This window comes from Sapajus apella, unplaced genomic scaffold (assembly GCF_009761245.1).
Source record: "Sapajus apella isolate SASKATOON/1434 unplaced genomic scaffold, GSC_monkey_1.0 scaffold4, whole genome shotgun sequence".
Classification (NCBI taxonomy): Eukaryota; Metazoa; Chordata; class Mammalia; order Primates; family Cebidae; genus Sapajus; species Sapajus apella.
Window position 1 is genome coordinate 25,186,367 of NW_022436944.1, and position 25,930 is coordinate 25,212,296.

Genomic DNA, 25,930 nt, shown 5'->3' on the forward strand with positions numbered 1-25,930 from the left:
TAAAAAAAAAAAAAAAAAAAAAAAAAGAAGTGTGTGTGAAGGGATATGTAAAGTGTGTCACTTCTTCCCGGCTGAGGCAGTAAAATGCTCCAGAAGTTCTCCAGGCTCTTTTTCCTGCCACAGCAACTGATAGCCCCAAGCTCCAATGTAGCCATCAGTGAAGCAGCCTGGATCCTGGAGTTACTGCTTGGAAGAGAGAGGCCCTGGAGAGCTGCTAGCCTCATAATGGACTTTGCACGAATGAGAAGTAGCTTTTTAAATGCTAAGCTGCTGAGACTTTGGGATTTGCTTGTTATCATAACACTTTGTTTTGACCTAATACAATATTAGAATGTACACAGGAAAATCAGTTCAATATTTTACTTTTGGGTAATGTAGAGCTCTAATTTCAAATAATTAATTTGGTTATCTGTCATGCATTGAAAGTTATTATAAATGACATTTGGCTCTTTTTAAAAAATCGAGTCAAACAGTAAAAGCATGCCTCCATACTGGAACCGTGTGAGCTAAGAAAGCCTTCTTCTAATGCTTCAATGAGCTGGGTGTGGTGGCCCATGCCCGTAGTCCCAGTTACTCAGGAGACTTAGATGGGAGGATGCCTTGAGCCTTGGCAACATAGCAAGATCCCATCTCTTTAAATACATACATAAATAAATAAAGCCTCCATTGGCAACTACTTAAAAAAGTGAGAGTAATTTGGCTGTCTAGGTTCTGGTGGTATGTTCAAAATCAGTCATACCACCGTATAGCTATAGATTTATATTCATACATATTTTTTAGATGTTGATGATTTAATCCAAGTAATTTAAGATATTCAAGCTAATCCAAGTAATTTAAGGTAGTCAAGTTCATAGTGTAGTCAACACCGTATCTGATAAATCCGTTAGAATAATTAATAATATTGCTATCATTTATTGACTGACTCCTAACACACATTATATCTCCTTTTATATACATTCTATCTAAACCTCAAAATACCTCCACTGTATTAGCTAGGGTTGTGTGGAGAAACAGAACCCACAGGATGTTGAAGGGTCTGAAATGCGCCACTGTGATATAAAAACTATTTTGAGCCAAAGTGATTTGAAAAGTCAACAGATGTATGCTCTGAATTTCCCCCATCTCCCTCAAAGCAGAGCTCCAAAAGAACTCAACTGTTATAAATCTCCTCCCTGAGAGGTTCAAAAACAGGGAAGATGGACTCCTCACTGGAGACAGAGGAAGTCAGCACCACAGCTAAACAGACATCGTCACACAGCCATTATCCCTCCCATCTATTCTCTAAGAATCCATTTATCTTCCCTAAAAGTCATTTGTTTTCTCTAAGCATCCTTTCTCTCCCCACTCTCCCCAAGAAATCATTTGTTTTCCCTAAGAGCCTTTCTCCTCCTCCTCTTCCTCTATTAAGATGGTATATTTTCCCCAAATTCTGTCTCGTAGTCACATTATTTTTGAACCCCCACCTATCTAAGTGAATTAAAAAACCTGTCTTTTTCTCTGCTAATCTATCTTTTGTCAGTTTAATTGTAGGTCTCCGGATGGTCACAGTGGCTAACCCCTGTAATCCCAGCACTTTGGGAGGCCGAGGTTGGTGGATCACCTGAGGTCAGGAGTTTAAGACCAGCCTGGGCAACATGGTGAAACCCTGTCTCAACTAAAAATACAAAAATCAGTTGGGTGTGGTGACGGGCACCTGTAATCCCAGCTACTTGGGAGGCCAAGGCAGAAGAATCCCTTGAACCCAGGAGGTGGAGGTTGCAGTGAGCCAAGATTGCGCCATTGCACTCCAGCCTGGGCAGCAGAGTAAGACTCTGTTTCAAAATAATAATAATAATAATTTGTAGGTCTCCAATAACTGAATGTAGGAAGGTGGAGAATGCGTTTCCTCCCTGACAATGTGTGAGTGTACACATATATATCTCTCTCTGAGAGGGAGAAAGAGCAAGAGAGAAAGAGAGAGAGAGAGAGAGAGGGAGGGAGGGAAGAAGGTAGGGGGTGAGAAAAAAAAAGGGAAAAGGAGAGAGAGAGAGAGATTTAATTTAGGGCTTTGTAAATCCAAAGTCTGCAGGGTCATTTAGCAGGCTGCAAACCAAGGGAAGGATTGCAATTTGAACCCAAAGGTGGTCTGCCGGCAGAATTCCCGTTTCCTCTGGGGAGGTCAGTATTTTCTTATTAAGGCTTTCAACTGATTGGATCAGGCCTATCCACATTATAGACAGTAACCTGCTTTACTCCAAGCCTACTGATTTAAATGTTAATCTCATCGAAAAATCTGCCCAGAAATATCTCAATGATATTTGACCAAATATCTCGGTACCGTGGCCTAACCAAGTTGACACATAAAATTAACCATCACAACCATGAACCCCCCCATTTTACATATGAGGATATTGAGACTCAAGGAAAGTAATTCAATTGCTTGAGGTAAAATGACCAGTATATAGCAGAGCTGGGACATGAATCTACGGCTGTGAATCTAAAGCTCTTGATTTTCTCGCTACACAGCACATTCACTCACTGCCAAGGGTCTTTTCACAGGCCAGCTTTTACTTCTTTTTTCTTCTACAGCATCTTTTTTCTAGAGATAGGGTCTTGCTCTGTCACCCATGATGGAGTACAGTGGCGTGATCATAGCTCACTGCAGCCTTGAGCTCCTGGGCTCAAGTGCTCCTCCCACCTTGGCCTCCCGAGTAGCTGGGACTACAGGCATGCACTACTACACCTGGCTAATGTTTTTATTTTCCATAGAGGCAGGGTCTCTATGTTGTTCAGGCTGGTCTTGAACTTCTGGGCTCAAGTGATCCTCCCACTTGGCCTCCCAAAGTGTTAGGATTACAGGCATCAGCCACTGTGCCTGGCCTTCTAAAATAGCTTGATCTTATTCTATCATAAACAATAAAACTTGGCTTCAATTTTAACTGTACTTAACAGTTGGCAACATCATATGTGCTCACTTAAATATTTTTTGAAGGACTGAGGATATCCTATGGGAGGCACTTGAATTTTCCAGAGCTATGACCATTAGTACTGATAGTTTTACGTTTTTATTTCAATTATTATTATTATTACTATTACTATTATTATTTTGAGATGAGGGCTTGCTCTGTTGTCCAGGCTGGGGTGCAGTAGTGTGATCTCGGCTCACTGCAACCTCCGCCTCCTGGGTTCAAGTGATTCTCCTGCCTCAGCTTCTCAATTATCTGGGATTACAGGTGCCCGCCATCACGCCCGGCTAGTTTTTTGTTTTTTTAGTAGACATAAGGTCACCATATGTTGGCCAGGCTGGTCTTGAACTCCTAACCTCAGGTGATCTGCCCACCTTGGCCTCCTAAAGTGCTGGTGTGACCCACCCTGCCTGGCTCAGAGGCATGAGTCACTGTGCCCAGACTATTTTAATTATTTTTTAATAGATAACATACTTAACAGTGTTAAGTACATTCACACTGTAGTGCAACCAATCTCCAGAACACTTCATCTTGTAAAACTGATAATTCATACTCATTAAACAACCTCCCATTTCTCCTACCCTCAACCCCAGGCAACCACCATTCTATTTTCTTTTTTTTTTTTTTTTTTTGAGACAGAGTCTCACTCTGTTGCCGAGGCTGGAATGCAGTGGCACAACCTCTGTCCTTTGGGTTCAAGCAATTCTCCTGCCTCAATCTCCGGAGTAGCTGGGATTATAGGCTCCTGCCATCGTGCCTGGTTAATTTTTGTAGTTTTAGTAGAGATGGGGTTTCACCATCTTGGCCAGGCTGGTTTTGAACTCCTGACCTCGTGATCCACCTGCCTTGGCCTCTCAAAGTGCTGGGATTACAGGCGTGAGCCACCACACCTGACCTTCTACTTTGTGTCTCTATGAATTTGACTACTCTAGGTACGTTATATGAGTGGAATCATGCAATATTTGTTCTGTTTTATGGCTGCATGTGATTTTAATACATTTATTTTCTTAACATAGTTCAAGATGCACAAGAAAATAGGATGATAGAGTGAAAATCCTTATTTGCATCCCCACCCCTGGCCCCTAATTTCCCTTCATCTGACATAACCAATCTTGTAAATTCCTTGAAATATTCTATGCAACCATTTGAATTATGTATAGTTCTCTTTTCTTTTTTTAATGAAAGCTATTTTGCACCTCGCTTTTCCACTTTAAAATACATCTTGGAGATTGTTCCATAAAAAGTACTCACAGTGTTTGAAAGTATTAGAAATATTTAACCACATAATATGCAAATAAAAATAGGAAAATCATAATACTTAATTCCAAGACTCTGCCACACATCGAAAGCATTCTCCCAATCCCGTTGAACAATACTGGTATCAGCAATCCTCTTTGTTGCAAGCTAATTTACCTGCATCCTAAACGTTGCTCTGGTTTCTTAGCCAAGAAGAGTCTGCAAATATCCTTTGCCTCCTCTGTGAAGTTATCGTGCTGGAATTTGACCTCGTCTTGTAGAGTTCTTTGCTTTACATCCTCTTTACTGACCTTTTCCTTGTAATCTTTGAATGGTGTTCGTCCAGCAACCATTTCATAAATGCTGCATCCCATGGCAAACCAGTCCACAGGATAGGAATAACTTACCTTTTCCACTAGGATCTCAGGAGCCATGTAACCATTGGTTCCAGCCTGTAGCATCCCAAACAAAACACAAGACAACACAGAACAGACACTAAGGTGAGTGTAGCAGACACTGCTGATTGCCTACCTAATACACATTCTGCTTTCCTTCCCTTGTTCAGGGAACCCTAATTTGTTTGGGGCGGCAAAGTGTCTAACCTGTTCTTTTTGCTGCTTTCCCAGCAGCTTTGAGTGCAGCCAGGGGAGGCCACATTACCCACTTTGGTCAATGCGATAGAGTAGGTGGCTAAGGGCGTCATGAAAAGGGAAGACCTAGCTGCTCTTGATGTGGGAAAATCAGTTACCTCTCTTAGGCTCATCACCTCATCTTTAAGATGAAAAGTTCAAGTGGATGTCTGTAAGATCCCCTAAGCTCTGCCTTTTTAAAAAAAAATTCACAGAAAATAGAAAATGAGATGCATATGGTTTTTTAAGGCTAAGCACTTTATTACTAATATTGAATGTTCATATATTATCTATGATGTTCCTTACTCTATGTGCTGTGGAATAACATTAACCTCACACAGCTCTGCCTGTCTCGGCACTGAATAGTTAACACTGCCATTTTAATTGAGGAAATTCCACACACACATGAAATTTCATTTAACATAAATGACTATGTATGATAGGCACACTTCTGACAATATACGCCAAATGCTCATTAGATTAAATGTATACATATTCACTTTATATATACACATGTGTATTTATATATAATACATATATTTATATACACTTGCATGTGTGATAAAATACACATAAAATTCACTATCTAAATCATTTTGCAGTATAAGTTCCGTAGTATTAAGTACATTCTGTTGTGCAACCAATCTCCAGCACTACTCATCTTGTAAAACTGATGATTTATACTCACTAAACAACTTCCCATTTCTCCTCCCCTCAAACCCAGGCAACCGACATTTTACTTTGTGTCTCTATGAACTTGACTACTCTAGGTACCTCATATAAGTGGAATCATGCAATATCTGTCTTTTTATGGCTGCATGTGATTTTAATACATTTATTTACTCAGCACATTATTTAATGACATCTACAACACATTTTGCAATTGTAAGGTATACATTTACTTTAGAATTATTTTTTTTTGAGATGGAGTCTCACTCTGTCACGCAGGCTGGAGTGCAGTCTCCCGATCTCGGCTCACTGCAACCTCTCCCTCCCAGGTTCAAGCTGTTCTTCTGCCTCAGACTCCCAAGTAGCTGGGATTACAGGCACCAGCCTGGATAATTTTTGTATTTTTAGTGGAGATGGGGTTTCACTATGTTGGCCAGGCTGGCTTCAAACTCCTGACCTCAAGTGATCCACCCACCTCGGCCTTCCAAAGTGCTGTGAGTATAGGTGTGAGCCACCATGCCTGCCGACTCCGACTTTTTGGAGAGCAATATGACAGAGAGCAATGGAAAACAAAAGGTCACAGACTGTTCCTGTTTTTCAACCAGATTATTTAACTTTGGATTAGGTACCTCAAAGAAGACTCAGAAGAAAGAAAAATGAATCTATATTGAGATATTCATAATTTCATTAATTCAGAATGGTCACAAACTGGAAATACCCAAAGGCCCATCAATAAGACAATAAACCAGAGTCTATTGTTAACACCAAGGAATGCCTGTCACCCACTGATTACAACCATGCATTTCAGTACTTCAGGGAAGGTTGGAGAAGTTGGGTGCGGTGGTATGTACCTGTAGTCCCAGCTACTCAGAAGGCTGAAGTGGGAGGATCCCTTCAGTCAAGGAGTTTGAGGCTGTAGTGCGATAGACTAGCCGCTGCACTCCAGCCTGGGTAACTTAGTGAGACCCTGTCTCTAGGAAGAAAACATTAGAAAGCGTTGAGCTGTGCATTAGGTGTTTTATTTCTAGTTGCTTAAGTCTTTTTTAATGTAATGCTTTAGAAATATGAAATTTCATGGATAATTTCTACATGGATCACAACAACAAAGAAACAAACGATCCAAGTACTAATGAAGAATGATGGGCTTGTACAAGAAAGTTCTGGAAGTGACTAGGGTCTAACGGGCTATGGATGAGTCAGCATGGGACTGCTGTTTTCAGAGAAGCTGGTATATAATTTGGGTGACCATATGTTCCGGTTTGCTGGGGACAGTCCCGGTTTCCATCTGTTGCCCTGACGTCTTGTCCAGTTTTGCATTTGTCCAGACAAAAAGGTCCTGTAGGCGCCTCTGAGGCCAAGGATACAGTCTTACTCATCTTTGTCTCCAAATCCAGGCACTCAGCACAGGGCCTCACCTGGTGCATGCCATGTTGTTAAATAAATAACAGCATAGATGGTGACTATATCTTTTCCATTCATTACACAGAAAACATTTGTTGAGTCATGCCCTGCAATGAATTTCCAGGATACCCAGACCTATAAGGCCTGGCCCTTGCCCTTGAGGATTTGGAAACTGGCAGAGACAGACAAGTCAGAAGGTTGATTCAATAGAGAGTGGAGCACATGCAGGAAGGCCCAAGGGGTCAGTGTGTGTATGTGAGTGTATGTGTATGTGAGTGTGTGTGTATGTGAGTGTGTATGTGCATGTGAGAGGGTATGTGTTTGTGTGTGTGTGTGTATGTGTGTGGGTGTATGAGTGTGTATGAGTGTGGTGAGTATGCATATGTGCGTGAGTGTGAGCCATGATCCAGCCACTGCACATCCAGCCTGGGTGACACACTGAAACTCTCTCTGTCACACACACACACACACACGTGCAAATAGTATGAGAAAATTTCCCAGTACAGACAGCCATTGATTGCTGGATTGAGGGGCCAGCTGATAGCTGGGATAGCCAGCACCATGGATGAAAACAGCCCCACACCAAAGTATGTCATTGAGAAAGGTCATCATGTTGGTGTACTGGACCACAAACCTCACGCACCTTCCTACATTCCCTCTACCACCTCCTTTTCTCTTCCTCTTGGACAGCTCTCTGTTGGCAGCACATCCAGGCTGGGCTGCCCTCCACTTTCAGAATTGGATGAAACACCATCCTGTGGGACATGGGGCCTTATTTCCTGGGCAGCTGCTAATCGGCTGGATGACATGTGGGCAATATAGCTCTTTGGATAATCCTTGACCAATGGAAACGAGAGATGGGAGGGACTGGGCAGCTGCATCCCCCTCGTCCTCTCCTGTGCTTCCTCCTTGTGCCTTTCCCAGAAAAGTCCCTTGTGCCTGATGAACCAGCACTCAGCTGGACATCACACCTGTCTTCCCTCACTCTCCTTTTCCCTTCTGCATTCTATTATAAAAACTTTCAAGCATACAGCAAAGTTGAAATTTCACACGAGCACCTTTGAAATACCCATTACCTAGAGTTTATCATTGACATTTTTACCAGATTTTTTGAGATATAATTTAAATACCATGAAATCCATTCATTTAGAGTGTCCTAGCTGGGCACAGTGGCTCACGCCTGTGATCCCAGCACTTTGGGAGGCCAAGGCGGGTGGATCACCTGAAGTCAGGAGTTTGAGACCAGGCTGGCCAACATGGCAAAACCCTGTCTCTACTAAAAACACACGCAAAAAATAGCTGGGTGTGGTAGTATGCGCCTGTAGTCCCACTATTCAGGAGGCGAAGCAGGAGAATCACTTGAACCCAGAAGGTGGAGGCTGCAGTGAGCCAAGATTGTGCCACTGCACTCCAGCCTGGGCAACAGACAAGACTCCATCTCAAAAAGAAAAAAGCATACTGGATTTTAGTATATTTACAGAGCTGTGAAAACATTACCACAATCAATTTCAAAACATTTTCTTCACCCCCAAAAGAAATCCCATATCCTTTAGCAGTCACTTTCATTCCTCTGCTCTTCCACCCCTAAGCAACCATTCATCTATTTTCCGTCTCTATGGAATTGCCTATGTTAGACACCTCATATAAATGGAATCATCCAATACATGGTCATTTGTGACTAGCTTCTTCCATTTAGCATGTTTTTAAGGTTCACCCATGTTGTAGCATGTATCAGTACTTCATTCCTTTCTTCCCCCCACCCCACCCCAAGCTGGAGTCTTGCTCTGTTGCCCAGGCTGGAGTGCAATGGTATAATCTTGGCTTACTGTGACCTCCACCTACTTCCAAGGTTCAAGCGATTCTTCTTTCTCAGTCTCGCAAATAGTTAGGATTACAGGCTCATGCCACCACGCCCGGCTATTTTTTGTATTTTTAGTAGAGACGGGGTTTCACCATGTTGGCCAAGCTGGTCTTGAACTCCTGACTTCATGATCCACCTGTCTCGGTCTCCCAAAGTACTAGGATTACAGGCGTGAGCCACTGCGCCCAGCTACTACTTCATTCCTTTCTATGGCCAAATAATATTTCCTATATATCATTAACATTTTACTAGATTTGCTTTATCAAATGTCTCTCGATTTATCCATCTTCTCTATCCATCCATTTAGTCAATCTTACATCTTTTATGTATTTCCAAGTAAACTCACTTCTCTTTTTTCCAAGGCTTTGTACCTCCTAGGCTCATGCAATCCTCCACTTCAGCCTCCTGAGTTGCTGGAACCACAGGAGCATGCCAACATGCCTGGCTAATTTTTTATTTTTTGGTACAGATGGGGTCTCTCTGTTTCTCAGGCTGGTCCTGGGATCCTCTTGCCTTAGCCTCTCAAAGTGCTGGGATCACAGGCAGGAGCCACCACAGCCGGCCTCTCCTGGTAGTTCGTTCGTCATTTTCTCCCTTCCATTTTGTCTCCTCTTTTTTTCAGAAATCCTGAACTTATCCTTTATGTTTCTTACCTTTTGCTCCTAATGTCCACCTCTGTGTCTTATTTCCTTTTGAGGGCCATGGGGGTAGATGTCCTCTATTTTTTTCTCCAATTCTTCTATTTAATTTAATTAATTAATTTATTTATTTATTTATTTATTTTGAGACGGAGTTTCGCTCTTGTTACCCAGGCTGGAGTGCAATGGCGCGATCTCGGCTCACCGCAACCTCCGCCTCCTGGGTTCAGGCAATTCTCCTGCCTCAGCCTCCTGAGTAGCTGGGATTACAGGCACGTGCCACCATGCCCAGCTAATTTTTTGTATTTTTAGTAGAGACGGGGTTTCACCATGTTGACCAGGATGGTCTCGATCTCTTGATCTCGTGATCCACCCGCCTCTGCCTCCCAAAGTGCTGGGATTACAGGCTTGAGCCACTGTGCCCGGCTATTTTATTTTTAAATAGAAGAATTTTAAAAGAATTTTCCACAATAAAATTTTCCATTTTATTGTGGCAAATTTCAAATATATACAAAATAGAGATTAAAACAGTAAACCCAATGTACTCTTCACCTGGCTTCAACAATTACCCATACATGGCCAATATTGGTTTATCTATGTCCCTTCCCCCTTCCCCTGACTATTCTAGTCACACATCATTTGTATTTCACTAGGAATCTCAAAGAGATAAGGTCACTTGGAAAACACACTAAAACAAAGCATTACAATAACATTATCTCATTGAAAAAATAAGAAAAATTATTTAATACTAGCAAATATCTGGAAATATTTGTACTCCAACTGTCCTATTAATTTTTAAAGCTAAAATTTAAACTTAAATCATACAATCATTTAAACAATCATTAAACTTTTGTTTAAATTTGGATCAAATGTGGTTCACACAATGATTGTCTCTTAAATCTCTTTTATAGGTTCCTCCTCTGTCTTTTTCACCCCACGTAGCAAATTTTTGTTGAAAAAAAGGGGCCAAACTGTAGAGTTTCCCACAGTCAGATTTTGCTGACTGAATTCTTGTGGTGTCATTTAACAGGTCCCTCTGTTCTTTGCATTTCTTGTCAATTGACGGCTAGACATAGAGGCTTAATTCTTCTACTGAACTTTTCATTTTTGCCAATATGATTTTATTGATATATAATTAACATACAATAATGTGTATAGTTCTTAGATATTCAGCTCAATGAATTTTAATAATTAAATACACCCTTGTAAATACCACCCAACAAGATATAAAACATTTCTGTCTGGCTGGGGGTGGTGGTTTACGCCTATAATCCCGCCAAGGTGGGCAGATCACGAGATCAAGAGATCTAGACCATCCTGGCCCACATGGCAAAACCCTGTCTCTACTAAAAACACAAAATTTAGCCAGGTGTGGTGGCAGCCTCCCAGCTACTTGGGAGGCTGAGGCTTGAACCTGGGAGGCGGAGGTTGCAGTGAGCCAAGATAGCACCACTATCTCGTATCTTTGTATTGAGACTCTGTCTCAAAACAAAACAAAACAAAACATTTCTGTCTTCCCAGAAAGTTTCCTTGTGCCCCTTGCCAGTCAGTTCTCCTTCCCACTTCTCAGGCAACCACTTTCTGCTTTCTCTTACTATAGATTACTTTTGTCTGTCCTTGAATTTTGTATAAATGGAATTGTATAGTAGGTTTTCTTTCATGTCTGACTTACTGTGTTTAACATATCTTTAAGGTTTGTCCATGTTATTCTGCAAATGCATTTACACATTTTTTTTTTTTTTTTTTTGAGACGGAGTTTCGCTCTTGTTACCCAGGCTGGAGTGCAATGGCGCGATCTCGGCTCACCGCAACCTCCGCCTCCTGGGTTCAGGCAATTCTCCTGCCTCAGCCTCCTGAGTAGCTGGGATTACAGACACGTGCCACCATGCCCAGCTAATTTTTTGTAGCTTTAGTAGAGACGGGGTTTCACCATGTTGACCAGGATGGTCTCGATCTCTTGACCTCGTGATCCACCCGCCTCGGCCTCCCAAAGCGCTGGGATTACAGGCTTGAGCCACCGCGCCCGGCCCGCATTTACATATTTTTAATTTCCAAATGTCCTTGTTGTTCTCTGAATGTTCCTTGTTTTATAGCATTTGTTCTTGTTTCATGGGGGCCTTATTTTCTCTTTAATCTCAAAAGATATTAACTATAAATTTTGGCCAGGCATAGTGGCTCATGCCTGTAATCCCAGCACTTTGGGAGGCTAGGGTGGGCAGATCATGAGGTCAAGAGTTCAACACCAGCCTGGCCAACATGGTGAAACCCCGTCTCTACTAAAAATGCAAAACTTAGGTGGGCATGGTGGCATGTTCCTGTAATCCCAGCTATTCAGGAGGCTGAGGCAGGAGAATTGCTTGAACTGGGATGAGGGAGGCAGAGGTTGCAGTGAGCTGAGATAGCGCCACTGCACTCCAGCCTCAGCTACAGAGCAAGACTCTGTCTTAAAAAAAAAAGTTTTAAGAAATGATCACTTCTATTCCCTGCACCACTCCTGTTTTCTACAAGTTCTTTTCCTTGGATTGTTTTGGTTCTGTCTTTCATTTTGAAGAGTGATTTTTTTTTTTTTTTGAAATAAATGACAATTGATCTTTGTCTATTGATTTCTATTTAAGAGTGAAGCACCAAAAAGCTGATTATAAGCTATGTGGGGTCCAGCTTATCAACTGATGAGAGGGATCAGGTGGGTTATCTCCATACCCCACCTAAGATGTATCAGCCTGCCTGCCCTCATTCGGGGAACTGAGATGGGGAAAGAGCTGGGGGTCTCCCTGAATATAGTATTTCACTCCTCTGGGCCTCATGTTCTTTTACCTGGTTCTTTATGGCTCTGCTGGGGTGGCAGAGGCATAAAGAAAGACTACAAACAACATCCAAACGAAGCTGAGGCCATGGCAGTCAGTAAGTTCTACTCAGCAACATTTATTTGAGCTTGTGCTGTGTGGCACCCATCCAATGAGCACATTTCAAAGGTGAGTGACATTAAGGATTAAAGTTACTAATGAGGATACTGGATAAACGTAAGTTGCTCAGTAGAAGGTGTAGGGTGAAAGCGGACAACATACCTTGCCATGAACAAAGGATTGTGAAACACATGCTGAGAGAAAAATTGGAAATAATAATGGAAAACATTATTGAGTGCTTATTCCATGCTAAATATTTTCTGTGGTGCTTTATGTGAATTCCTCATTTAATCTCCATAATAGCCCTATGAGATAGCGACCATTTTGCAGATTAGGAAGCTGAACCATACAGAGGTTAAATCTTGCCTAAGATCACCAACCTAAGAATCACACACAGGCTGCATTTTTTTTTTTTTTTGAGGCTGAGTCTTACTCTGTCACCCAGGCTGGAGTGCAGTGGTGCAATCTCAGCTAACTGCAACCTCTGCCTACCAGGTTCAAGTGATTCTCCTGCCTCAGTCTCCCGAGTAGGTGGGATTACCGGCATCTGCCACTACATTCGGCTAATTTTTTTTTGTATTTTTAGTAGAGATGGGGTTTCGCCATGTTAGCTAGGCTGGTCTGGAACTCCCAACCTCAGGTGATCCGCCTACCTGGCCTCCCAAATTGCTGGGATTACAGGCATAACCATCACACCTGGCCGGGCCTGCATTTTTAACGACTACATTATTCTTCCTCTATGGAAGTAGGTGAAGTGACTTTTTCTTAACCCTCCAAGTTCCCTTCAGGATTTCTTTTCTCCCTTGTAGAGTCCCCTTCTTCCCTCTCCCCATCTGCCCAGTGCTAAGTCCTTGATCTTTAGCATTCTTGCTGAAGATGCTTGCCTTCACCTTATCCCAGTGAATTGTCCATTATTTGTCTGTTTCAGGCTGGCTGGGCTGCTCCACACAGCAGAGGGCTCTGAGAGATGAAACCAGGGCCACGCTCTGCAACCACTTCCCCAAGGAAATAAGTAAAGAATTGGCCTGTCATCTTTATAGCACTGTAGACCCCCTGGTGGAGTGGAAAGAGCATGAGACAGCACGCAGGAAGGCCTGAGATTAATTCCAAATAATTTTCAGTACTATATTCACCTCTTGGTCCTAAAGACAGAAAATGTCAGCCATGGAACTTGGAAGGGCACCACCTCCTTGAAGAGTAGAGGTATTTCACTGAGAATGGAATTAGAGGCTCACGCCAGACTTTAAGCACCCACATTCCATCGCAGCCTCCAGCTGAAAAAATTAATTGCCTGCCCTTTATGCCATTTGTCTTCTGCATGTGAACTGCCTCCACAGAGTAGGGTGGGAGGAGAGAACGCGCCAAGCTGTGTGGAGCAGGTCCAACCACGCTGACCTCTTACAGCTCAGTTTAACTCCTGCAGTGACACAGGGCCTGGGCCTCAGTCTCAGCGGCATCAGAGCAGTCTCGTTCAGTGCATGTGACCAGAACCGCCATGCCCAGGGCTGTAGGGATCACCCAAGTGTCAGCAGCAACAGACCTCTTAGTGGAGGGGTGTGTGTGTGTGTTTGTGTCTGTGTGTGTGTGTTATTCTTTTTTTGGTTTTGCCTTATTTTACTTTGGGTTTTGTGGTGTCCTTTGCAGACCCACACAGTCAACACCTGATCAGACAAAACCAAGTATAACCAATGCACGACGTGAAGCATCAGACCTCACCGGGTTTAGGAGGCCTGGCAGTGCCAGTGCCCCTCCCCCACCCCCCCAGGGGCGGCAGGAAGTCCTTCTAGTGCAGTAATCTCAAGCGGATTGTCCCATCAGGGCCACCTGTCACGTACAGGTGTCCAGACACTGGGGAGCCCATCGGGATCTGTCCAGATACCCCCTATATTGTTCTTGCTGTTGGGTGCTGGCTTCTTCCATTGACCCTGTAGCTGTCACTCTCAACCGAGCTGGCAGGGCCCAGGCTGGCCCTGGCCAGAGTTCCAGTGTGGCTCTGGACAACCAGGAACCAGACTGTGACCTCCGTAGTGCAGAGAACAGGGAGCGGCTTCTGGTGGAGCTGAGAGGCACAGTTCACATCTTAACAGTTTCACAGGTCCATGAAAAAGTGTGTGTGCGCGCAGGTCCCTCAAGGTCAAGGACACGAGCAACTCTCCAGCTCCCATTAAGTCTGAAAACTTGGCAACTTCCAATTCCACTCTCGAAAGAAATGGCCTTGCCCGCCCCTGGGGTGGCCCGGCCAGGCTGGATCAGCGACGCAGGCGGGGAGAAAGGCGCAGGAAAGGAAGCTCGGCGATCCCGGCGCGGCCCAGCACACTGGCACGCCGAGCCAGAAACCGCCCGCAGATGCCTCTTCCCCCAGCTCATCACAAACCAGATCCAGTCGACAGCACAATCCAAACAGAAGAGGGAATCAGAATGTACATCTTTTGTTTGCCGTGGCAGGAGAACTGTTGAGCAGAGGAAAAAAACAAGCTGAGCTTAGCGCTATCAGCTGTTTCCTGGGGCTCGCTCCTTCCTTCCTCCGAGGGGGGCCTGGCCGCTTTGTTCTCGTTCCCAGCTGCTCCTCTGCGCCTTTAAGCACTGGCCTTTGCAGACCTCGGAGGAATGCGGCCCTAGGACCCCAGGAGACTAAGCTCGAGGCTCCGCCCGCGTGCTCGGCCCCAGGCCGCAGAATCAGGAGCTCCGCAGTGCGCGGGGGCCGCTCCTGGCCCCGGCTTTGCGGGGCTCGCGTTCTGCCGCCACTTCCTGGGCGGGGAGAGCGCATCCCATCAGAGGCGGCTTCCTGCTCTCCCTGACACCCCTGGAAGGACACTCGTTTCAGAGATCCCACATAGGGAGCCCAAAAGAGGGGTCCCCACAATAAAGCTTTTTGCAGGGATAGAGTCTGGGGTGAAACGCTCCCACACTGGCATTGGTTTGCTGTAGTTCAGGTCCCAGCTCTGCCAGTTACAGGCTGGTCACCCACAGCCGCTTACTCGAGCTCTCCGAGTCTCAACAGCTCTTGCCTCATGGGACTGCGATGAAGATTAAAACGATAAAACAGATTGGGTGCCGTCCCAAAGCCTGGCGCACAGCAGGCCTGCTAGCACAGTAGGTTATTAGCGACTGTTTTCCCCATGCCTGGCTTCTGATTGTCTCAGGCAGGACAGCTACACAAGACTCCATCAGACTGAAAGGCAGGGCCTGGCACATGGTCAGAGATCTGTAGTTCCGATTCCTGAGGACATTCTTCCGTGGTTTCATGTGCTGTGAAGCTCTCTGGCAGCAGGCTGAGGCATACTTTCCATCGTGCCTCTAAGATGCTCAGAAGAAAACCACAAGTGAAACCCCACGCAGCTGCGAGAAAGCAAGACAACTGTGGGTGTCTTCTTGGCTCACCCCAGATGCCAGCTACTCACCCACTGCCCATTGCTGCAGCCTTGGGGTCCCGCTGGCTCCCTGTGCCTCGCAGAGAACAAAGCACAGCTGCAGAGGTCACCTGAGCAACAGCAGTGCCTGTCAGGTGAGGCAGAAACAATTACAACAGCAGGGATTGTGACTGAAGGTCTGGCGCTTCTTGTACAGTCATTTCTCGAGTGCTTACCAAGTGGCTGACCCCCGGCTAGGCATTTATCTACCTTGTTTCTTAATCTTCTCATCAATGCTAGAGGCAGGCATATTAAGTAGGCTCAGAGAAGCAGTCTGACTTGCCTAAGGTCATGTGCAGGGCTGTGGCCTGCCCGTGCCGCATGTTTGTGCCCATTAGAAGGCACTGCAAATGTCTTGGTGCATGGAGCAAACCAGCCTTTCCACGTGACGTCAGCCCTCCTGCTCCCATGCGGGTGGGGGGGGGGTCAGCCTGTATGTCTGTACACAGCAGCCAGAGTAAGTGGCAGAACCAGGATTCAAACACTCAAGCTCTTATCTCCTTGACTTGCAGGACTATATTTCATTAGCTGTGCATGATCTAAATGAATGCTCTGAGCTTCTAACATGTGTCTATATTAGCTTAGATGATGCAGCAACCTTTAGGTCCCTGAACTGTATCATCTTACATGCCAGCCACCTCCTGCCGCATCCTGCAGACCCCCTGGCCCAGCCTATCCTTACTCCTGTGACTCCATTAGACAATGTGCAAGCCCACAGTTCCCTGAGTGTGCTGCCCTCCTAGCCTTTCTATGCTTATCCTAACTCCTTCTCTCTGATTGTAATTCCAAGGCTATTTTTTTTTTTTTTAAATATAGAGGCAGAGTCTCAATTTGTTGCCCAGGCTGGTCTCCATCTGCTGGGCTCAAGTGATCCTTACACCTTGGCCTCCCAAAATGCTGGGATTACAGACCATGAGGCACCACGCATGGTCCCAAGGTTGATTTTGTCACTTCCCTGCTGAAAACCTTTCATTGGTTCCCCAGCACCCTTGGCAATAGGTTCAAACTCCCCTTGTCCAAGTCCTCCAGCCCCTAGGGCCTGGTGTCTGCTAAACTCTCTAGTTGTAGCCTTTGTCACCCCTCCCCCCCATGACTCCACACTCCAGCCAGCTGCAAAGCCACTCTGTTCTGTGACTGAGCCCCAGGCCTCGTGCCGCTAGGACTTGATGCCAGGGTTTTCAGCTGTGGCACTGTGGACCTTGTGGGCTGAGTCTGCTTTGTGTTGGGGCTGTGCTGTCCGTTGTAAGATGTTTGGCAGTATCCCTGGCCTCTACCCACTAGATGCTGGCAGCACTTTCCCAGCCATGACAACCCAAACTATCTCCAGACATTGCCAAATATCCCCAGGAGGTTTGGCAAAACACACCGGCGTTGAGGACTGTGGAGCTATGCTGATCCCTTTACCTGGCCCAGGCTCCTTCCTCTTCATCTGTCTAGCTTCAAGCCTTTTAAATCTTAAGTTGATTGCTGTCTCTTCCTCTTCAAAGCCCTTCCTGACCCTGTGACTCCAGGTCCTCATGTTGGGCTGGGTGCCCTTCCTACATACTCAGCTCAGACAACCCTGATCACCCGTATTATCACTGCCCAAGTCCCTGTCCGTCTCTTTGCTCTCCTGGAACTTCACGAAGGTAGACATTTGTTTGCCTGGTTCCCTGTTTAGTACTCAGAACCTAAGTCTGTGCTTGTGACACAGCCTTACCTAACAAACCATTCTTGACGCCCCGTATCCCTTAACCCCAAATCCAAACCATCACTGAGGCCTATTCGTTCTGAAATGTTATAGACGCCCCAATTCATTCACTGCGTTCTGTCTCCACTACTCCCTCTGTGGTCTGAGCCCCATCACCTCTTACCTGGATTACAAAAGACCACAAACTACCTGAATCTCCACTAATCTGTTTTCATTTCACCTGGGGTGTTCTTTTCAAAACAAAAATTCCACACATGTTGTCCCCTTCATGAAATCCTGCCAAAGCGTTTCCAGTGCTCAGAGGCAATCACCCAAAGTCCTTAACATGGCCTGTAATGCCAGGTTCCATGTGGCCCTTGCCGCCTCTCCATCTCCTCTCGAACCACATTTCCGCTTACTATGTGCTTTTCATTTCCTGGCTTCCTTTCATTTCCCTGAAAGCAACAGGTACTTGACCAGACTGTTCCCATGGCCTGAAATGTTCTTCCCCACCAGTGGGGGCTACAGTGGTACTTGGCCTCAATCCCTTCTTCAGGTTCTTGGCCCCCGCCCTCCAGCTGCTGGGGCTAGGTCAGTTTCCAGTGCCCTTGGACGGGGCCCTGTGCTCAGAGGCATACCTGTGCTAGGGTTTAATGCTGTTTGTAATCATTTATCTTTGCATTGGTGTCTTTTAAGTGAAGTCCAATGAGCTGATGGAACCGAGGACTTGGAGCCTCAGCTCACAGGGTTCTCCTCCCACCACCTCCTTGCCTCCCAGAGATGGGTTCATGGCTGTCTGCTTCCCCACCTCCCACCTCTACCCCCACCCCTACCAGCGACTATTGCCACTTCCTGCCGGGTAGAGGCCTGGACTCAGGTGCAGGGAGGGCTGGGGTCAGCACCTGCTTCCACAGGTCCACTCATGGGAGGGAGCCCCGGGTGCCTGTGAGGTTCTCTACTCACTCCTTGAGTGTCCCAGAGCCTGGGGGAGTATGACATTAAATAGCAAATCCAAACCCCATAACTGCTGAAAAATACAGCATGGAGGAGGCTTTTTCCTGATATTTGAAGAAGAGTTTCTATATTTTTATTTCACAGTGAGCCCCAAAATTATGTAGCCAGGCTTGGCTGGGTCCGTGGTGTGCTGGGGGTTCACAGCTGCACGCCTCCCTGGGAACTGCCCTCTGCAGCAGGGACAGTCTCCCAGGCTTCCGCCCCCTTCTGGCGCCGCTCATGGTCACTGACTGCATCCCTAGGGACACACAAGCCTGGACCCTACCTCAATTTGAGACAACTCAGAAGGGTCATCCCAACTCTAGAGCTCCCTCCCTGAAGGATGGTGAGGTCTTAGTCCCCACCCTACCCCCACCCTGCATCGGGGGTCAGGTTCTCTCTGCTTAGTCCTGCCTTCCTCATGGCTGCATCTCAGGAGAGTGCTCCTGAGTAGAAAAAACAAACTCAGTTTCTCCCACAATACTCTCAAAGCACAGAGCAGCCAGCAATCTATTCTGCAGCACATGCCAGCTGGATGTCCCCTAATTCGAATGCATTATGACGCTCTCTCCTGGAGACAGTGCCAGGCCCCACAGGGTGAGGGCTCAGTCCCCAAGGCTTTCCCAGACTTTGAATGCCAGTGGCAAGTCTAGGCCTCCAGAACTTCTGACCCACCAGCTATAGACTGAGGTTCCCACAAACCTCTCCTTGGGTTCCATTAAGTTGCTAGAGCAGCTCACAGCACGCAGGGAAACACTTACATTTTCTGGTTTAGTATAAGGGATATTTTAAAGGACACAAATAAGCAGCCAAATGAAGAGACATACAGGACAAGTCTGGAAGGGCCCCAAGTGCAGAAGTTTCTGTCCCCACGGGGTCGGGGTGAGCCACACTCTCAGCACGTGGATGTGTTCTTGTTTGGCTATCAGGAAGTGTTTGGCTATCAGGAAGCTCTCTGAACCCTGCCCTTTCGGGTTTTTATGGAGGCTTCATTACACAGGCATGATTGATAAAATCATTGGCCATTGGGGGAATGGGCCGAAAGTCCTAACCCTCTCATCTTACCATGGCTTTTCTGGTGACCAGTCTCCATCCTGAAGCTTCCTAGGGGCTGCCAGCCATCAGTCAACTCATTAATATACAAAAAGATGCTTTTCTCTTTGAAGATTCCAAGGACTTTAGGAATTGTATGCCAGGAAATGGGATGAAGGCCAAATTACATATTTCACAATATCACAGCCCCCCAATATCTTCCATATATAAATCTGTCTCAGAGTCTGTTTCCAGGGACCCCAATCTGAGACACCACCCCAACCTCTTTGCTAAGTGAATTCCTGTCCTTGTAGTATCATGGTTGCATTTCCCATATGGTTTACTTTCTGATTTTCACATATTAAGTCAAATCCTTGTTGGAGAGCCCCCAGGTGGTGTCTTCCCAGCATTTATCATAAGTGAAATTTAATATTTATTTGAATGATTCTTTTTTTTTGAGACAAAATCTTGCTGTCATCCAGACTGGAGTACAGTGGCACACACAATCTCTGCTCACTGCAACCTCCATCTCTTGGGTTCAAGTGATTTTCCTGCCTCAGTCTCCTGGTGTGTGCTATATTAGCCTGGCTAATTTTTTGTATTTTTAGTAGAGATAAGATTTCACCATATTGGCCAGGCTGGTCTCAAACTCGTGACTTCAAGTGATCTGTTCATCTCGGCCTCCCAAAGTGCTGGGAACAGGCATGAGCCACCATGCCTGTCCCTCATATTTAGAACAGTCCTGGCATGTGGGAAACACTTGATACATGTAAGTTGAATAAATAAGTGAGTGAATGAATGAATAAAGGCATGCCTTTTGGATGAAGGAATGTTAAAAGTAATTTCAAGCTTAAAAGTTATGAATATTTTTGAATGCTCTTGATGGTGGTAAATAATTTAAGAATAGATTTTAAATTTCTGTAGGGTCAAAAGTTAGTAGGAAATAAATTTGGTCAATGCTGGTGGTAATCATTTTGGTCAGACCAAAGTGTGACCATGACTTCGTGCCTCATATGACCAGAATGCCTCTCTTGTGTGGCTTTCTTAAGCTAGATCTCAGAAGTGAACTCTTACAGAGAAAAATTGGGGGGCAGGGTCATGATCGTTATGATGTATGTAGGTGTTAGCTCCCAAGAAAACATGTTCAGAGGTATTTTAAAAATCACCTTTCCAGGCCGGGCATGGTGGCTCGTGCCTGTAATTCCAGCACTTTGGGAGACCGAGGCAGATGGATCACCTGAGGCTGGGAGCTAGAGACCAGCCTGACCAACATGGAGAAACCCCGTCTCTACTAAGAAATACAAAATTAGCCGGGCATGGTGGCATATGCCTGTAATCCCAGCTACTTGGGAGGCTCAGGCAGGAGAATTGCTTGAACCCGGGAGGCGGAGGTTGCGGTGAGCAGAGATCACACCATTGCACTCCAGCGTGGGTGACAAGAGCAAAACTTGATCTAAAAAAAAAAAAAAACACCTTTCCAGTATGTCTCTAACATTGTATTTGGTACAACAGATACTTCAAAATAAATATAATACTTAACCTCTGTCTCCCATTATCCCTCTGAATGTGAGGAGTTGGTCAGAGACTTCAAAGCAGAACAAGGTAAGTAAACATGCAACAAGCTTTTGGGTCACTATTCTAACCTTATTCCCATTCCTAACAAAATAGCAAGTTTTAAAGGCTCATGTTGCATAAAACCTGAAGGTCACTGCTTACCAAATAGAATTCTGACTTTTAAAAGTGCAAATATGATCCTCACTCTTCAATATTCCTATTATATTTACCTGGAGTCTTTAAAACTGATACAAACTAGTTTCACTGTGTGCATGTAGATGTCAGCTGAGCACACGCAGAAGTGCTTATCACATTTATTAAAAGTACATCTTGGCCGGGCGTGGTGGCTCACGCCTGTAATCCCAACACTTTATGGGAGGCCGAGGTGGGTGGATCACCTGAGGTCAGGAGTTCCAGACCAGCCTGGCCAACATGGTGAAACCCCGTCTCTACTAAAAATACAAAAATCAGCAGAGCGTGGTGGTGGGTGCCTGTAATCCCAACTAGTTGGGAAGCTGAGGCATGAGAATCACTTGAACCCCAGAGGCAGAGGTTGCAGTGAGCCGAGACTGCATCACTACACTCCAGCCTGGGCAACAGAGCGAGATTCTGTCTCAAAAAATAAAAAATAAAAAGTGTATGTGACAGTGACTGGAACATGTTTAATTGTACTGTGCTTGTGGGTAAGAAGCTGACTCTGAAATATTGGTGGTCATCATTCCCTGTGTGGTGGGGTGATTCTTTTCTAAAGTCTTCCTTTCTCAGAGGTTTAACTAGGCTTGTGGTTGGTGTCCATATCAGACCAGACTGGGAAGATATGCTAATATCACACATACTTATTCTGTCTGAGTCTTACTAAGTGAAGAGCCTTTTATAGCATTAAAAACCATAATGCTGGCCAGGCATGGTGGCTCATGCCTATAATCCCAGCACTTTGGGAGGGTGAGGCAAGTGGATCACGAGGTCAGGAGATCGAGACTATCCTAGCCAACATGGTGAAACCTTGTCTGTACTAAAAATACAAAAATTAGCCAGGCCTGGTGGTTCACGCCTGTAGTTCCAGCTACTCGAGAGGCTGAGGCAGGAGAATCGCTTCAACTCAGGAGGCGGAGGCTGCCAAGATTGCACCACTGTACTCCAGCCTGGGCGACAGAGCAAGACTCAAAAAAAACAGAGCAAGCAAACAAAAAACACCATAATGCTATGTGTTGCCATGTGCATGAACTCAATAAGGTGGAGTCAGAACTGTGAGTGCTTTTGAATCTGATGTGCCTGGATTCCTATCACATACTAGTATTGTAACTTTGGGTCTCAATTTCCCTACCTGTACAATGGAGCTAAGAACAGTACCTAACTCAGAATCTTTTTGTAAAGGGTCCCAAGAGGCTCAGCTTATTCGTAGAAAAGCGTTACCCACTTGGAACTCTTAGGTCCCATCATCCCATGATTAAGGGATCAGAAAGGTTCTAAACTTTTCAAACCATTGAGGTAACAGCAGTTATTAGGGGCCTCACTGTTTTTTTTTTTTTTTTTTTTTTTTGCCCATTTGGCATCTAGTCTCCATCTTTCGCACTGTGATTTTCTGGTGGAGAACACATTCTTGCGCTCTTGATCCGTGAGATTTACATGGGACGGATCTTCCTGTGGCTCCCGGGACAGGCAGTGATCTAGTCTTGGCCAATGGGATTGGTCGTGGTTGGACACGTGACCCGAGTTGTCCCGTGAGAGCCCTCTCTGGGAACTGTGCAGGAACTATTCATAAAGAAATGTTTTCCCTCCGTGGGCATCGCTCAGTTGGAAGGAAATGTATAAAGCGGCTGGTGGCTCCTGTGCAGGGAGCACCTGTTTGAGAGTGAGGGCAACACACAGAAGAGTGAAACTGGGAAACAGAGATAGGCACTCCCAGGGACACTGCTCAGACATCTGGATCAGGCCAGGGCTTCTTAGTAATGTAAACTGTTAATTTCGTTTTCTTAAGTAACATAGTTCTGTCCAATAAGAACTCTGATTGATGATAGTCCACTAAATCACAGCAACCTACTCTATCTGTTAATCTTTTGAGTTTAAAACTTCTTTCCTCCTAGGCCAGGTGCAGTGGCTCACACCTGTAATCCCAGTACTTTGGGAGGCTGAGGCAAGTGGATCACATGAGGCCAGGAGTTCAAGACCAGCCTGGCCAACATGGTGAAACCCCATTTCCACTAAAAATACAAAAAATTAGCCAGGCGTGGTGGCGCTGGAGTCTCAGCTGGGCGTGGTGGTGCTTGAACCTCAGCTGAGCATGGTGGCACTTGAGCCTGGTGTAGAGGTTTCAATGAGCTGAGATCACGCCACTGCACTCCAGCCTGGGTGACAGACTGAGACTCTGTCTCAACAACAACAACAACAACAACAGCAAAACCAACAAACTTATTTCCTCCAGATAATTCAATGACTAGCTCATAGACTCAAAAATGGTAGCAATGGCAGACGTCTTGAGGCCCACCTGAGATGGCAGATATGGTGAATCAGTGATGAAGCTGGGACAAGAACTCAGGTTTCAGCCTCCCAGGCCAATGCTCTTCGGGCCCGGCCTCTCCTTGTGTGTCTGCCTCAGTCTCTCTCAAACCTGGGCAGACCTGCTCCTTTCTACCCTTGAAGCGCCTCCTGGAGTCACTGCCCAGCTACCAGATGCCAGGAAGCCCCACAGGGCAGAAGTCACCGTGTTCTAGGAGTAGTTCTGTGTCCCATAGCCCTCCACTGAGGACAGCCTCATTTTAAGAGAAGCAAGTAAAGGTCTGGATTTTGACGGAGCCCAGGTGAAAGGTCAGGGGGCTGAGCTGTTTAGAGCCCAGGACCAGCCTCAGGCCCGTATGACCTCAGGTGCGGATTATTACAGTAGCTCTTGGCAGGCTCTCATTTCTCCCCAACCCTAGTCTCTTTCTCTTTCATTTTAAATAGTGTCAGAATCGTCTTTCTAAGGATTCACTCTGGTCATGGCACTTGCCTGTTCAAAAACCTTCAATGGTTGCCTACTGCCTGTGAAACAACATCCAAAGTACTTCACCCAGTGTCCTTCGGGGGCGTGAAAAGGCCTATGTCCCCCCAGGGAGGCCCAGCTCACACCCAGCGAACAGTTACCCACGTGGAAGAATCATGTCCAGAGTTCTAAATTCAGTTACTGCTTCCAGTTCTATTAAAATAGGCAATAGGTATTCTTATTTATTTTTTGTTGTTGTTGTTGTTTTTAGAGACAAGGTTTGGCTCTGTCACCTGGGCTGGAGTGCAGCGGTATGATCATGGCTCACTGCAGCCTCACACTCCCATGCTTAAGCAATTCTCCTGCCTCAGCCTCCTGAGTAGCTGTGATTACAGGTGTATACCATCATGCCCAGTTAATTTTTTTTTTTTTTTAAGAGACAAGGTCTTGCTATGTTGCCTAGACTAGTCTCAAACTCCTGGCCTCAAGTGATGCTCCCAACTTGGCCTCCCGAAGTGTTGGAATTGCAGGTGTGAGTCCCAGCATCTGACTGGTGGCAGGTATTCTGATCCCTGTGGGAAAAGAAAACATTATCCTGCCAGCAATGTCCAGCATCTGGTATCTTCTCCATTAATTTTTTTTTTTTTTTTTTGAGACAGAATCTCACTCTGCTGCCCAGGCTGGAGTGCAGTGGTGCAATCTTGGCTCACTGCAACCTCTGCCTTCCAGGTTCAAGCAACTCTCCTGCCTCAGCCACCTGAGTAGATGGGATTACAGGCATGTACCACCATACCTGGCTAATTTTTGTATTTTTAGTAGGGATGAGGTTTTGCCATGTTGGCCAGGCCGGTCTCGAGTTCCTGACCTCAGGTGATCCACCTGCCTCAGTCTCCCAAAATACTGGGATTACAGGCGTCAGCCACAGCGCCTGGCCCTTCTCCATTAATTTTGATGCTACCCTACAATCTTTCCCTGGCTCTCTTCCTTTATTAACTATTTGTATGAGTTTTCTACTGACGTGTAACAAATTACCACAAACTTAGTAGCTTAAAACAACCTATTTATTAGCTCGCAGTTCTGTAGGTCAGAAGTTCTGGCACAGCATGGCAGCGCTCTTTGGTCAGGGTCTCACAAGGCTAGTAACATGGAGATGTTGGTCAAACTACATTTGGATCTATGGCCCAAGGTCCTCTTCCAAGCGTACGTGGTGATGACAGAGCTCAGTTCACTGTGGCTGTGGAAAGGAGGCCCCTGTTTCCTGGCTGGCTGTCTGAACACCTCGAGTCCACCTACATGCCTTGCTCCTCTATCTTCAAAGCCAGCAGGGTGCAGGGACGCCCTCTGCGCTTTACATTTCGGACTTCTGCTGTCTCTAGCCTCTATACCTATATTGAAAGGACTGGTGTGACGAGGTCAGGTCCACCTGGATAATTTCACTTTGATGAATCTAAAGTCAACTAACTTAATTAAAACTCTGAAGTCCCCTTTGCCCTGTAACATAACACAACCATGGGAGTGACACATCATCATACTCAAGGTCTTGTCTCCACTCAAGGGGAGGGGATTATACAAGGGCAAGCAAGGGTCATGGATGGGGGATCTTGGAATTCTACCACACCATTGTCACAAGCATTCTTGAGTTCCAGTGTCTGTGTGAGTAATGAAACAGAATTTGATTTCCTAATCGTCATGAATATTTTTTCCTGGGGGCTGGTGTGCCAGATGCTGTCAGCTCACCCAACACCTAATCTCACTCCTCCTCTCCTTTAACATCCCCTGAAACGGAGGCTAGGAATGAAATACTCTATTTTTCAGCCTCCTTTGCTTCTGGAGGTGAACATGTGACATGGTCCTGGCTAATGGGCTATACGCAGATGTCTGTGGATATTGTTCTTTTCTCCTCTTTTGTCTTCTCCTAGAATGCAGGCTCAATGTTTGGAGTTGCAACAGCCACTTGTGACAAGGAGGAAAAGGCCAAGACATATATATATATATATATATATATATATATATTTTTTTTTTTTTTTTTTT

At 45.6% G+C, this 25,930-nt stretch overlaps 1 protein-coding gene across 1 annotated transcript in view; it reads right to left on the reverse strand.

The window, feature by feature from the left end:
* GRK7 (G protein-coupled receptor kinase 7) overlaps positions 1-25,930 on the reverse strand; it is a 45,279-nt gene that overhangs the window by 8,426 nt on the left and 10,923 nt on the right. Inside the window, exon 3 of the mRNA XM_032264776.1 lies at positions 4,359-4,633. Within this exon, the coding sequence (XP_032120667.1) occupies positions 4,359-4,633 (275 nt within the window). The remainder of the gene's footprint in view (positions 1-4,358; positions 4,634-25,930) is intronic.